This window comes from Ipomoea nil, unplaced genomic scaffold, assembly GCF_001879475.1.
Source record: "Ipomoea nil cultivar Tokyo-kokei standard unplaced genomic scaffold, Asagao_1.1 scaffold0146, whole genome shotgun sequence".
Lineage (NCBI taxonomy): Eukaryota > Viridiplantae > Streptophyta > Magnoliopsida > Solanales > Convolvulaceae > Ipomoea > Ipomoea nil.
In genome coordinates, this window is record NW_017616574.1 from 148,296 (window position 1) to 162,652 (window position 14,357).

The 14,357-nt window shown below is 36.1% G+C and overlaps 2 protein-coding genes, 1 long non-coding RNA gene and 3 other non-coding genes across 6 annotated transcripts; 2 read left to right on the top strand and 4 right to left on the bottom strand.

The window, feature by feature from the left end:
• The first annotated feature begins 1,166 nt into the window (after positions 1 to 1,166).
• On the top strand, positions 1,167 to 6,596 carry LOC109172548 (inner membrane protein PPF-1, chloroplastic). Its single transcript, XM_019321721.1, has 11 exons — positions 1,167 to 1,631; positions 2,389 to 2,499; positions 2,677 to 2,751; positions 3,047 to 3,107; positions 3,237 to 3,310; positions 3,417 to 3,521; positions 3,958 to 4,065; positions 4,153 to 4,256; positions 4,809 to 4,958; positions 5,025 to 5,145; positions 6,140 to 6,596. The coding sequence occupies exons 1-11, from the start codon at positions 1,302 to 1,304 to the stop codon at positions 6,245 to 6,247; spliced, it is 1,347 nt and encodes a 448-aa protein (XP_019177266.1). The 5' UTR covers positions 1,167 to 1,301; the 3' UTR covers positions 6,248 to 6,596.
• A 163-nt stretch (positions 6,597 to 6,759) lies between these two features.
• Positions 6,760 to 8,447, bottom strand: LOC109172573. The gene is made up of 2 exons (XR_002052764.1): positions 7,075 to 8,447; positions 6,760 to 6,959 (listed from the first exon to the last, which is right to left on the bottom strand). It is a non-coding gene; the product is annotated as an uncharacterized LOC109172573 (long non-coding RNA).
• A 1,137-nt stretch (positions 8,448 to 9,584) lies between these two features.
• LOC109174614 (osmotin-like protein) lies at positions 9,585 to 10,637 on the top strand. Its single transcript, XM_019323861.1, has one exon. The coding sequence runs from the start codon at positions 9,649 to 9,651 to the stop codon at positions 10,417 to 10,419; it is 771 nt and encodes a 256-aa protein (XP_019179406.1). The 5' UTR covers positions 9,585 to 9,648; the 3' UTR covers positions 10,420 to 10,637.
• Positions 10,638 to 10,724: 87 nt separating this feature from the next.
• On the bottom strand, positions 10,725 to 10,796 carry TRNAH-GUG. Its single transcript has one exon. It is a non-coding gene; the product is annotated as a tRNA-His (tRNA).
• A 59-nt stretch (positions 10,797 to 10,855) lies between these two features.
• On the bottom strand, positions 10,856 to 10,927 carry TRNAH-GUG. Its single transcript has one exon. It is a non-coding gene; the product is annotated as a tRNA-His (tRNA).
• A 75-nt stretch (positions 10,928 to 11,002) lies between these two features.
• Positions 11,003 to 11,074, bottom strand: TRNAH-GUG. Its single transcript has one exon. It is a non-coding gene; the product is annotated as a tRNA-His (tRNA).
• Between the last annotated feature and the right edge of the window lie 3,283 nt (positions 11,075 to 14,357).

Below are 14,357 nucleotides of genomic sequence, written 5' to 3' on the forward strand. Positions count from 1 at the left end.
TGCGCTTAATATTCTTCAAGGTCTTAGTTGTCTATATAGCTCTTCATCCTCTTTTGATTTACTGTTTAGTTATATTAAAGATATGTTGTGTTACTTTTCGTATGTGAGTATCTCTTTTGTTAAACGGTCTGCAAATAAGATTATCCACGATTTTAATAACGGAATTCATTTCTTTGTCTGACCATGAGGAGTAGAATGCAATCCTTCGACAAATTATGGTGTGCATGGTGCACACGGTTGCAAAAATGGCGTTGTTCATAATTTTATAGTTATGAAGTTATGGATAAGTAGTTATGCAATTCTGAATGTATAGTTATGAAGTTATGGATGTGTAGCTATGCATATAATTCTGAATGTATAATTATGAAGTTATAATTTCACATTCTGAATGTATAGTTATGAAGTTATGGATGTGTAGCTATGCATATAATTCTGAATGTATAATTATGAAGTTATAATTTGACGTTCTGAATGTATAGTTATGAAGTTATGGATGTGTAGTTATGCAATTCTGAATGTATAGTTATGAAGTTATGGATGTATAGTTCAAATTATGCACAACATAACGCCGTTAACGGCAATTGAAACTGAATTATTATTTTTTTAAAGTCGGACATTAAAATGACATCATTTTTGCATGATGCACACGGTTAACCGATCCTTCCCTCATTTATCATTGACATTTTATATTCCGAGTTATGTTAATGATGCAATTAAAAGAAACACACACATCACCTCCCCAGTACCCACAAGAAATGAAAAGCTGCCATGACACCACGTACTCCAAGGGTGAACACAACACTTTTCAAAAGAAATTAGCCTAAAATTTTCATATTTTCGAACGAATGCTTGTATTTTTGGACTAATTATGTTTTTTTTTTTTTTGGGTTTGTAATAATTGATTTTCAAATATATTCTTAATATGTATCTTATTTGTTTGATAACATCATTATTATTTTTTATGTCTCAAATTCGAGTCTTAGTCAATGCATTTTTGAGTTTTAATAAGTTAGAGTATATTAAAAATAATATTTGAATAATTAGTTATATAAATAATCTAATTTTGTCCTTTCAAAATAAATTATCTAATTTTGTATGCCTTTGACCCTCCCAAAAAAATGATTTCTTATTGAAATTAGTAATTCCTAACCCAATAAAAAAAAGTTGTAAAAATCTAAATACGGATAACACACTAAAGATAGTATATTCCCTCTCTAGCTCTCTCCTCCTCATCCTCCAGATTTCTCCGTCTCCACTCATGCGAAAGCTGAACTGAACTCTCAACTCTCCCGGACGAATCCATGGCGAAAACGTTAATTTCTTCGCCGTCGTTTCTCGGAACACCGTTGCCGTCTTTCTCCCGCCATGGCAGCTTTCCGCACCGTCGACTCGTCTCCACCAGAGTGAAATTCAGCTTCCATGACCTCCCTCCTATTCACTCCCTCAACTCTGCTGTCGACTTCGGCGCTATTTTAACTCGAGCGGAGAGTCTTCTGTATACAATTGCCGATGCCGCCGTCGCTACTGACGCTGCCACCGGTGGCGCTGCTTCAGGAGACCCCGCCGCTGTTCCTCAGAAAAATAACGGTTGGTTCGGATTCATTTCCGACTCCATGGAATTTGTACTAAAGGTGACTTCTCAATTTAGTTAAGTCAATATATCTTTTAAATAATTGCAATACTTTTATAACTTTTGACTAATTATGATCACAGTTACATGATGGATATGTTGTCTAAGAATCTATAGTCCTCGACTCCTTGTTTGGTTTTGGAATTATGAAACTTTGTATGGAGAAAATTTAAATTCAGTTCCGGCTCCAGTAAATATTTCAATCATACTGTCCATTCTAGCTTATGAGCGCTACTAGTTCAATACTTCGTGCTTATTTTCTATACATTTTAGCGGGTATTATGCCAGTTTCTGATTGAATTTCAACTTTTTTTTAGCACTTGTGCTACGAACATGGCTTTTAAATTGTTGCAACTCTTTAGAACCGGCTATTTAATTGCTCAATGCAAATTTAATTTTGCATTTTATGGCTGTCCATCATAAATTGAGTTCATATTATGGGTGCTAAGCTATTAAACTAATTATGGAAACACCAATTCATAGTCATTCTGCTTGCAGTTCAACATATTGGTGACATGGGAAATTTGATAACGGTACAAGTGTTGAAGTCTCAAATTGAAGCAAGTAGTTTCATGTGGCATTTGAGAAAATTTCTCTAACCTACAAAACAAAATAGTTGGTGTATTATTAGTGTATAAAAGAGAGTTTTCACATTAATTTTACTTTTTCTTCACTTGCTGTTGTTCCTCACATGCACGTATATACAAGATACAGATGTCAGTGAACATATGGTGATACACCTGCCTTACTCTTATCAGATACTGAAGAGTGGACTCGAAGCTGTGCACATTCCATATTCTTACGGATTTGCCATTATATTGCTTACGATTATAGTAAAAGTCGCCACACTTCCTTTGACAAAGCAACAGGTGTGCTTTTGTTGCTGCTGCTATTAAATCCAGTAATTCCTTAATCTGAAATATGCTGAGTTTCAAGGAGCATATACTTATTGGCTTATACAGTCCAACCTAGACTAGTTTTCTAATATCAATGACAACTGAAAGTGGGTAGTAACTATTAAATATTATGTCTACCATTTCTGAAAGGTTGAATCAACACTGGCAATGCAAAATCTCCAACCAAAAATCAAAGCAATCCAACAAAGATATGCTGGAAACCAGGTCAGTTATTTATCTTATAGTATGCTTTTCAATTTTATGGAGTTTGTTGGTGCTGGTGTGTTCTCTTGAAGCTATTAAGTATTAATTTTTCATGAGACGTGTGATACTGTTGAAATTATTTGATTATAGTGTTTCCGTAAGTTTATATTTCTAGACTAGATTACATATAAAGAATAGACTAGAAGAATTCTTTGTACCCTAACTTGTGTTAGTTGAAGACTAAATTCTGGAACTCTGATGGCATTGCCTTTTGGTTAAAGTCAGGGAAATTGACATACTTATATTTTCTCTTTAGGAAAGAATACAACTTGAGACTTCACGCTTGTATCGACAGGCAGGTGTTAATCCTCTGGCAGGTAAACTTCTACATGGCAAATACGTTTTCTGCTTTCTTAGGAATCATTCTACAGTATATTGATCTGCATCCAGCCTCAACTATTAGGACACCTTATGCATTTTAACCGGACTGTTTCTTTCTCTAACAGGATGCTTCCCAACATTGGCTACAATACCAGTGTGGATAGGTTTGTATCAAGCTTTATCAAATGTGGCAAATGAGGTATTGAAAGAAGTTGATATAATTCTTTATTGTTGCTAGCTTCCAAAAACATTTGCATTTATGTAGCATGGACTAATCATTAATGTATTATTTTCAACCTGAAAAGGGACTGCTGACAGAAGGTTTCTTTTGGATACCCTCTTTGGGAGGCCCAACTACAATAGCTGCTCGACAGAGTGGATCTGGAATCTCTTGGCTCTTTCCTTTTGTGGTAATGACTATAGTTCTCACAACCAAAGTGATATGCTAATCAATATACTCATATCCACAAATAATTGTCCTTCTTACAATTTTAAGATGTCTAACAAAAACTGTTGTCTACCATAAATTTAATAATATTTATAGCCTCTTACCAAAAAATCCTTTTGAATTGAACTTGAAATAGAAAGAATTATGTGTTTAATTCATTTATCATGTGGCAAAGTTGAAATTCCACCCACTTAATTAATTCTCCAAACTGCATTGAGCATACTCTCCTAAATCCACGTGTTTTTTCTTAGAGTACAGTTGTTTGTGGATGGAGGGTTTATTTTTCTCTTAAAGTTCATGTCCTTTATTCTTTTAACTATGCAAGTTTTCACCCATTGTGCTCATTTCATGAGGGCATAAAACTAGTTTGATATTAATGTGGAATATCCTTCACTCAGGATGGGCATCCACCTCTAGGTTGGCAGGAAACTGCAGCTTACCTTGTATTACCTGTACTCTTGGTGGTCTCTCAGTTTGTTTCAATGGAGATAATGAAGCCTCCCGAAGTAAGAATTGATTTTATCTTAAGTATCTATTTTTCTGCTTCTATTTCTTGTGTTGCATTGCCTGAGACTGTTATGTGTTCTTTGTAGACAGATGATCCAAATCAAAAGAACACACTTCTTGTCTTCAAGTTTCTTCCACTCATGATTGGTTACTTTTCTCTCTCTGTCCCATCTGGTTTAACAATTTACTGGTGAGCTCTTAAGCCTTGATTTTATCTGTTATATCTTCCTATACAAAGTTTGTCTCTAGATATTGTTACTTTCAACAGATCATTCATCTCTTACTTGATGATGGGTACACATATATTTGGCTAACTGTCCGGAGAGGAAATAATGGAAACCATGAAAATATTATTGTTATTCTGAACTAGATCTCATACTATGCATCTGCAAGTATTCTACTGTTAACAAAATAAATATGATTAATATATGAATACTTGTGTTATTATTTTTCCTTTCATCAACCAGTCTTCTTTTATTATGTTACTAAAAAGAAGGTAAATGCTGAGTGGTTTTCTTCATTTTGTCGAGTGACTATTGGCATAAAATTAGAATATATTCACATTGTTGAGCATTTGACAATTTTGGTACAACTCTAGATACAGATACTACATGGAGTAAATGCAACCATAATATGTTAATGCATGAAAATATTTGGTAATAACCTGATTTTCTTGCACTTGTGAAAAAAATATATAGTTCAGTTTTCCTTATTAATATGTTGTGTTTCTTCTTGATTCAAGGCTCACTAATAATGTGCTGAGCACCGCACAGCAGGTTTGGTTGCGCAAATTAGGTGGTGCAAAACCTGTTGTGACTGAAAATGCAAGTGGCATAATCAGTGCTGGGAAAGCAAAAAGAACAGCTGTTCAACCATCGCAGACTGGGGATAGGTAGGTTGGTATAGTTTTTGATAAACTCAGCTGCTTCAGTACTTATCTTACTGAAAATTGTAACAGATTTAGGCAGTTGAAGGAAGAAGAGAAGAAAAAGTCAAGTAAGGCACTATCTGCAGCGCAAGGACAGATATCAGCTTCTGCATCTGATTCAGAGGATGAGTCAGAGGAAAGCGATTCAAAGGTATACTTAGACATTTTAGCTGTTTACATAAAAAGAGTGTAGTTGTCACTTTAAATTTAGGATTAACTCTTCTTTGCTATCTTATGTTTGACTAGTTCCTTAGTTAATGGAGAAACAGTGACTGCTTTAGTTTTCCCCTAAATGTTACACACTGCACATGGCAGGTAGAGGCATCATTTCACTAATTTGTTGCATTGCAACAATGTTTTTTAGTTTTTTGCCTGGAAGTACAACTTAATTTTGCTCCATGTCAACGTATTCTACCTGGTATTAAAAAATATGCTGAGTGTTTCTTTTCATAATTCTTGGTCAAGAATATTCAAGATTAGACAGATTTGTGCCCTTAACTTCCCCTCCACGCCCTCTTTCCCAGGAAAAAGGAATTGGAAAAAGATTTGATGTATGATGGTTGGAAACGAATATTGATTTTACCAGTGCATTGGGGGCATCTCTGATGTCTTTTTTGAATTTTCTTCTATGTGCAGTTAGAGCTCAAACTTCCCCAAATACTTTTAGTGAAAATGGTGAATAAAAAACCTGATATTATTCATGTTACCTATAAACTTAAACTACAGTACGGGCATGGATGTGAATTTGTGGGGTCGTCAGTAAACTTGATTTTATTTATTAGTTTTAGTTGTTTATGCTGGCTATTGATCTTCCATGGCTGTAGAACACCTCCAGGTAAAACTGTTTTTCACAAAAACTAGTTATTCTACATAAACGTGGCAACTTTCCTTCTTTGTTTGCCAAATTAAGGAACCTAAAATTTTATCTTCCATAAAATGAAATGAAGTAAAATAAAAATGGAAATCTACCAAAAAATGTCAAGCTTAAATAAAAAGCAGCTACCATATATGTATTCATATGCCTTCTTGAATTGTGCATAGACAATTTGAATGGGTCAAACATGGATTTGGGCTCAATAAGAAAATTTGTTATGCATCAAGTATTCAAATGTGAGTTTAGAGACTGAGTCTACATTTCACTGCAGGATGAGGAGGTTCTTGAAGAGGCTTACACTTCTGGCAACAGTAAAAAAGTTCCAGACTACTCTGGGCCAAGGAGGAGCAAACGATCAAAGAGAAAGCGTGCGGTATGAAAATGATATAGTCACTTTTTTTTTAACTCAGATTTTTACTAGTATACTTGAACAGATTGTATCCTAGTTATAGCGGCCATTTTCACATCGGTCATCTATTTGTGATATAGCTACCATTCATCGAACTCATCTGTCTGTAGGGCATATCCTACATCCATCTCTTATTTAGTAGTATCTTTCTGCTCTTCAACAAAGATGAAAACGAAAGTTTTCATAGCCTTAAAACATTCTATTGTATGATATTTCTTCATGATAGTTTTATTGCTTCTGAGCATTGAGTCAGAGGTTCCTGCCGGAGATTCAAATCAGGTAAAATATTGATGAAGTAATATATAGTATTGATGGTCCATATCAAAATCTACACTGCAGACTTGTTCACAAAAGGATGTTCTTGTGGACAAAATCTTCATGTTCTTTTCTGCATTCTGTAACGGTTATTCAGTGCTTGCAATTTTCCTGTGTACATGCCATGGGTACATTGCAGCAAATATAGTTTTTCTTGCAAAAGTTACTTGAGCATGACTATGATGTTTTTAGTGATTACGGAGTAATATTTTACAGATACAGAACCCAACATAACATTTTTCCAACTAAGACATGTCTAATAAAAATAAAATTCTTAAATAAGCTAGTGTATTCAAGGCCTTCTTGGTGGCTGTTGATTTCCAATTGGGTTTGGTCCAGATTGTTTCTTATGAATCATCTCTTTGCCCTGATAACAGATTGTTCATTGTCAGTCTTATTGAGTTATTCTATGAAAAACTTCATAAGAGATGAAATTAGTTTTTCATGCTGAAATAAAGATTGCTATTGATATATAAGCTTACCAAAGTAGGAAGAACATTTACGTCTGTTGTCCTAATGTTGTTGCTTAAGGTGCTACTCTGGGAACTAACTGCAATAGAATATCAGAAAGTGAACTTTTAGAAATACGAATACCGAACAAGTGAACAAGCAGTAAACCCTCCCAACCCTCACTCTCAAGAAAATGTTGATTGTGGTATGTGGAGGTATACTGTAGTGCACATGTAGCTTGCCTGTATATATGGCTTTAGCAGTTGAAATAGGGCTGTAAAGGCGTGGGATTGCTGCCAATAGAAGCCATATGAACAGCAGATGGAGAAGCTGCTGCATTGTCTTCATCTTAACTATGAGCATCCTGGATGTTGAATGCTTGATTATAGAAGATGAGAAGTGTGGGCTCATGTCATGTATGTGAGGAAATTTATTTGGATATCATTGGTAATCATGATTGATTGAAAATGTAGAATGCATGCTAAAGTTGCTGAATGCTGGGTATCCGATGCCGTATTGTGCAAGTGATAAAGATCAGCTACCCTCATTGTGAGTTGACTTCTACTCTCTCATCATTGTATCCATGATCAACTGTTAAGTTAAGCATGATTGTCCTTTTGAGTGCTCAAATCGTGTATTTTACATGGAAGTGGACCCTCAACTCCACACTGCATCTTTGCTTTCATTAGGCATTTTCATCATCTGCCCCCAACTCAATTATTATTTCTGCTTGGTTTTTATATTTTTATGGCACTGCATAGTAGTTCTGTTTTCTACTCACTCAGTCCCCCCCTGTTCCTATACACCACTTCAGTCTATCTGCATTTTTCCCCGTGCCCCTTGCATCTTCACCACTGATAAGCCTTTGTGGGGTGCAGCCTGACTGATTTTGCACGACATTTTAGCATGATTTTGTGTTTTGTTCAATGTTGTCGTGCTAGTGATTTTGCATGATTCTGTGCTTTGTTCAATGTTGTCTCTACACGCAGCTGCATTGTTGAATCTTTTTATTTTCCTATTCAACATACTCTGAATGTATTGGCAGCAGCCTCTTTTCTTCTCCCTTTGAACATTTAAAAATAGTTAAAACACATCTATATCAATAAGACAATAATCACCTTGTGGGCTTGTGGAGTTGTAGCCACTTCTAAGTTCTAACTGAGAGCTTTCCTGCTTTTTCAAAGCGCCTTCACTAACAGACAAGTTGCTTAATTTCATGTTCAGTATTTGTACAATTACACTTTATCCTCGGGACACAGTTCACTTCCAAGCAGTTGTGCATTCCAAATTTCCAAGCCTGTTGACCTTCGACCATAATATCAGCAATGTTAGGGCATCCACAATGGTTAGGAATTTTCCCCTCTACATTGTCTAATATTGATTATTTTTACGTCTATCACTCAATAATTATTTATATTACTCCGTATATATTATTTTAAAAAACAGTAATGTGTGCCCTGCCACTTTACTGTGCTCAACATTCAGCCTGGGGGCTTAGCGTGCAATTCAGTCTTTTGATATTTTCTTTTACCTGCAAATGTTCGGATATTGCAATGTGTCCGCACAATTGCATAGGATAGTTGGTTTGGCAAGTCAAATATCCCTCAATTGGGTTGCTCTTAGGGCATCCTCAATAGTGTGAGGTTTTTGATGAGTTTTGACAGATGTGATTAGGAAAAAGAAAATGGGAGGGGAGGAAAAAAAAAAAAAAAACAGATTTACTGCACGCATTAGCTTGGCCGCGAGAGTTGCGCCTCACACTCTCTTTCCAAGATGGACCCACAAGGCCACAAACTGTCAAATCTTGAGTCTTTGACGGAGCACCTCACTTCATTTCTTTCCTCCCTCTCTCTCTTCCATGTGACAAAAATATCTAAAAAAATCAAGTAAAATCCCCTTAATGGAATTGGTCGAATCTCTAACAAGTTTTATACAAGGCATGATGGGTTTAAATGTTTGCTAGGGATGGAGAATATTCCATCTGTCACTTCAAATTGAAATATTTCTACACTTGAATATATTATATAGCTTGAATGATCTCCAAATGGATATTAATGAATAAGGTCTTAATCGCAATTTAGCTATAGTGTGAGAATTATGTCTAAAGTAGTTAGATCTCTTGTGCGCAATAATATAAACTCATACAAACTCTATTACAATGTCAGTACCAATTGAAGTACAATATTTGAGAGAGTTAATTCATGTCATTAGATCACAACATGTGTTATTCAATGTATTGCAAATTAAAATACACTTGTAATATGTTAAAAATGAATTTATAATATAGTAAAAACGACCATTAATGGTCGATTTTGGAGGTTCCAAGATATAAGCATTGAAGTAATTTGGGATGAATTAACCAAATCATATTTACAAATAGAAATAAAAGATGTAGGTGGGAAGTATCATAAAGCTTGAGATAGAAACCACAGGAGCATTTTTGCGTGACTAGGAATCTGCGATAAGGTAACTCATTCAAATCAAATGCATTACCGGATAACATTAGGAAAACCAATAATAAAAACAAACAAAATAGCAGACCAAGATACATACTTCAATCCTAAAGTCTAAACACCCATTATATTGCCACCACTTCAACTGAACAAATGGCTATGGCTTTTCCAGCCACAATCCTCTCTGTGACTCTCTTCATTTCCCTCTGCGCCTTCACCACAGCTTCACTACCAGCAGGACTGATTATAACGATAGTGAACAACTGCCCTCACACCATCTGGCCAGCAATCCAGCCCAACACCGGCTACCCTGTCCTGGAGCGCGGCGGCTTTGCGCTCTACAAACTCACACACCGCTCTTTCGTGGCTCCTCGCGCCCGCTGGTCTGGCCGCATCTGGGCTCGCACCGGTTGCGTCTTGAACCACGGCCGCTTCACTTGCGCCACCGGGGACTGCGACGGCCGCCTGGAGTGCAACGGGAGAGGCGGGGCGGCCCCGGCAACGCTAGCCCAATTCGAACTCCACCAAGGCCACGCCGACTTCTCAACCTACGGCCTCAGCCTCGTGGATGGGTTCAACCTGCCCATGACGCTCACCCCTCACGACGGGAAAGGGCATTGTCCGGTGGTGGGGTGTAGGGCCAACCTATTGCCCGCGTGTCCGCGCCAACTCCAGGTCCGTCTGCGGGCTCGCCGCGGCCGTGGGCCGGTAGTGGGGTGCAACAGCGGTTGCGCCGCCTTCAAGACGGACGAGCTTTGTTGTCGAAACAATTATAACAACCCGCTAATGTGCAAGGCGTCCAGGTACTCGGACTTCTTCAAGCATGCATGTCCCTCTACTTTCACCTACGCCCACGACACCCCGTCATCCCTCATGCACGAGTGCTCGGCGGCGCGTGAGCTCAAGATCATTTTCTGCCACTAGGAGTACCCATTAACAAGCTAAGGCCTAAGGCAATTGTTTAGTTGCAATGTAATGTCTTCTTGTTTTTATTTATTTAGTTTTCTTAGCTCTCTGTTTTCATTTATTATTTCTTCTTCTAGGTAATTAAGGGTTCTAACAACACAACACAACACAATATATTGTACGTTGTAATAAATGGGCATATTTGCCCTAAATAGTAAGTAATAGTGTGCCCTAAATGACCCTCTAATCTGGTGGGATGTGTGTAAAAAGGTAAAACTCAGGAATATACAATACTCGAATGGGCATATGGAAAAAGGCAAATTTGTGGCTGCTGGGGTTCGAGCCCAGATCTCCACGGTCACAACGTGGAATTCTTACCACTAAACTACAGCCACATGAGTTCTAGTTAAAATATAAAACTCACGAATACTAGATGGCCATAAAGAGATAATATTGTGGCTGCTGGGATTCGAGCCCAGGTCTACACGGCCACAACGTGGAATTCTTACCACTAAACTACAGCCACATGTTGATAGAGAGTTCTAGTTAAAATATAAAACTGAGGAATATGCAATACTAGATGGCCATAAAAGGGATATATTGTGGCTGCTGGGATTCGAGCCCAGGTCTCTACGGCCACAACGTAGAATTCTTACCACTAAACTACAGCCACATGTTGTTACAAACTTCTAGTTAAAAATTCTTAAACAATATCAACTTCATGTTTTCCATTGTTCACCGGAATCCGCAATGCAAATATGCAATGCTTAGATGAAGGTGATGCTCCCCCTTCCTCATTATCAAGGTGTGGAAGTGGTTAATGATCCTCCTCATTCCCTTATGATAGTGCTGTTTCATGATGTTTAGGGACCAATGAATTAGTGCCTTCCTAGCTTTTTGAGGTATGTCCCCTCTTATTAATTTAAATAAAAAAAATATGTAATATGTATTCATTACTAGAAAAATGAACATAGAAATATAATTTTTTACTACACTTTTTAATAAAACTGTAGTGTATAGTTGAAAAAAATGTGATAACAAAAGCGTAAATAAATACAAAAGAAAACACTACACTTTTATTTTAAAAGTGTAGTAATTTTTTTTAAAAAAAAACGGAGCTACTTTATGGGACACATTCTTCAATAACGTGTCGTGGGAAGTAAGTGCGTAATAAAAAAAATTATAAAATTTTCCACGACACACTTTTCAAAGGTTGTCGCGGCTAAAATAAACGGGAGGGAACGCAAACAGTAGATCATATCTCATTTTCTCTCTTTCACTCTCATCTCTACGACGAAGGCCTCCGACGCCCCCATCTTCTCACATCCGCCACCGACGCTGCCATCTCCTCCGATGCTGACGTCGCGAACAGCCACGGCCACCGTCGCGATCTGCAGTAAATGCCACCGTCGATGTCGCCCTTGGCGAATAGAGCTTCGCCTCGACCTGCCGCCGCTGCCACAGTTAGCATCCCCACTGCCGATAAGTCTCACTTTGATTGTTTATTTATTTATTTCATATTTGTGGTTATTTATTTCGAATTGTTGTTATTTATTTCGAATTTTGGGTTATTTATTTCAAATTTTTGTTGTAATATATTAACATGTTTATTTATGATTATTTTTGAATTTTTAGTTTTATTTAATTTCAAAACTTTGTTGATTTGTGGTTACTTTTGTGGTATATTATGTATAAAAATATGAATGTTGGTGAATATGTATATGAATTTAAGTTTATTTTTTGATATTATATACTAATGATTTTTGAATTTTTATTTTTATTTTTATTTAATTTCAAATTTTGATAATTTTGTTGAAGACTTATTCTGATTAAAAGTTAATATGTGTATGTCTATAGGACAAAATTAGTACTATATTATTATTTTATTTGAAATTTTTGTTGATTTGTAGTTATTTAATAGAAGTTATTGTGATTAAAAGTTAATGTGTGTTTACCTATCAGACAAAATTATTATTATTTTATTTCAAATTTTGATATGTTAAATATTTACTTTTGGGATATAATAAATTTTGTATGAAATGCATATTTTGATGATTTAGGTACTTGATTAAATAGTTATTTATATATTTTAGATTTTAGATTCATTAATTTGATATGGTATTTTGATGAGTTATGTATTTCGATTACTTATATTGATTTTGATGAGTTATCTCCTATTAGTACACGACCTTAAATTGTTGGAGATAATGTCTTTATGCTCTTGGGGAATTATTGCAAGTGGTTGGTCAATTTGTTGACAACATTCCCTATTGATAAATAATATATTGATTTAGATATAGATTATACAGTCTTTCATCATGGACACGTGAGGGAGTTTATGTGATAATGGGGAATATACATGATTTGTTGACAATGAATTGTGTTAATGTCTCAATTATACGAGTGTTTATGCTGTAAGTTTCAAATTGCTCTTGTGATTTATATACATTTGTTTTTTTATGTTTATTGAAATTTCTTATTTGTTATTTTTAGGTATTTGAATAAGTTGTGTAAACAGTTTGGAGTCACATCTATCGGGTTTGCTTGTCCAACTCAAATTTCAGCGGATATATGATTAATATAAATTGTCCTGCTGTTACATAATGTCTCATTCACGTCCTAGACGAACACAATGATCAACAAATCATATTAGCACTATATCATCAAGAGTAAGTCTTTTACTTTGCTAATATATATAACTTAATAACTTTATTTGAAGTGTTTGATATTAGAATTTTAATATATGTATATTTTGTAAATGTAGTAATCATTGGTTATTTATCGTGATCTTCACACGTTCAAGAACCGTGTATGTATTGGATCCTTTGAAATGTGAGTGCACCCTTGATGTCAAAGTTGTTGGTGATAATGAACCAAAATCGATTTAATATCCCTAAAATAATATTTATATATATACACACGAAATATATATAAAATATTATTGGATATATATCCGAAATATATATATACACACAAATATATATATATATATATAACGGAACCAACGGTTATATATACATATATATCTACGAAAAAGATATACCAATATATATATCAACCGAAATTGGAACTAATAATCCTCAGATTATAAATCCAATCCACAACTAAATCAAATAGATAGAAGGATTTTTGCTTAGAAGCATAATCCAAAACCGAAAGAAGGAAAGATGACTCGTGTGTGGGTAAGGGTTTTTAGCGTGAGTCAAGAGACCACTCTTTCCTTAAAACCTTATTTGCCACCTCCCAAAAGTGCTAGGAGCGTCGTGACCTAGGTTTCCCAGGATAAAACGCGCTACGGTTCGACGTTTAAGCACCCAAACGAACGAACCCGGCGAACTAGAGCAAAGCCTTGAACACAGTTAGGCTTAAGAAAGGAGTAGAAGCAGAAGTATTTTGAAGCTTGAAAACAAAATTTCGTGTAGAGCTCTTGTGCTTGTTCTTGTTGTGTAAAGCTTCTGCCTTCTAACCCTTCTTATATAGGGGGGAGTACTTAATAGCATTCATCATGGCATTAATTACACGTTGTGTAACATCTGAAACAGCAACCCCATTAACAGAATTAAATTTAAAATTCAAAACTGGAGTTAATGGACTGTTGGTCTTCGACCTAGGGCCGAAACTTTCAGCTTTGCCAAGTTTCGGCCCAAGGCCGAAACATTCAGCTTTGCCAAGTTTCGGCCCAAGGCCGAAACATTGCTGCGTTCTGTTTCGGTCTGGCCGAAACTATCCAGGTTTCGGCCTCCCATTAACAGAATTAAATTCAAAATTCAAAACTGGAGTTAATGGACTGTTGGTCTTCGGCCTAGGGCCGAAACTTTCAGCTTTGCCAAGTTGGTTCAGTTCGGCCTGGATCGAGCTCGTCTCGGTCGGCAAATTATGCCCTGGAAACGTATTCATCATGAATGGTGAACACGGGTCCAAACGACGCCGTTTTTACGTTAAAAAAAATCGCGAAT

Excerpts from the sequence above, each read along its gene's own strand:
- LOC109172548 (XM_019321721.1), top strand. The coding sequence starts at position 1,302 with ATGGCGAAAACGTTAATTTCTTCGCCGTCGTTTCTCGGAACACCGTTG. Across the intron at positions 1,632-2,388 it reads CCATGGAATTTGTACTAAAG|ATACTGAAGAGTGGACTCGA; the intron begins GTGACTTCTCAA and ends TACTCTTATCAG. Across the intron at positions 3,522-3,957 it reads CTTGGCTCTTTCCTTTTGTG|GATGGGCATCCACCTCTAGG; the intron begins GTAATGACTATA and ends TCCTTCACTCAG.
- LOC109174614 (XM_019323861.1), top strand. The coding sequence starts at position 9,649 with ATGGCTATGGCTTTTCCAGCCACAATCCTCTCTGTGACTCTCTTCATT.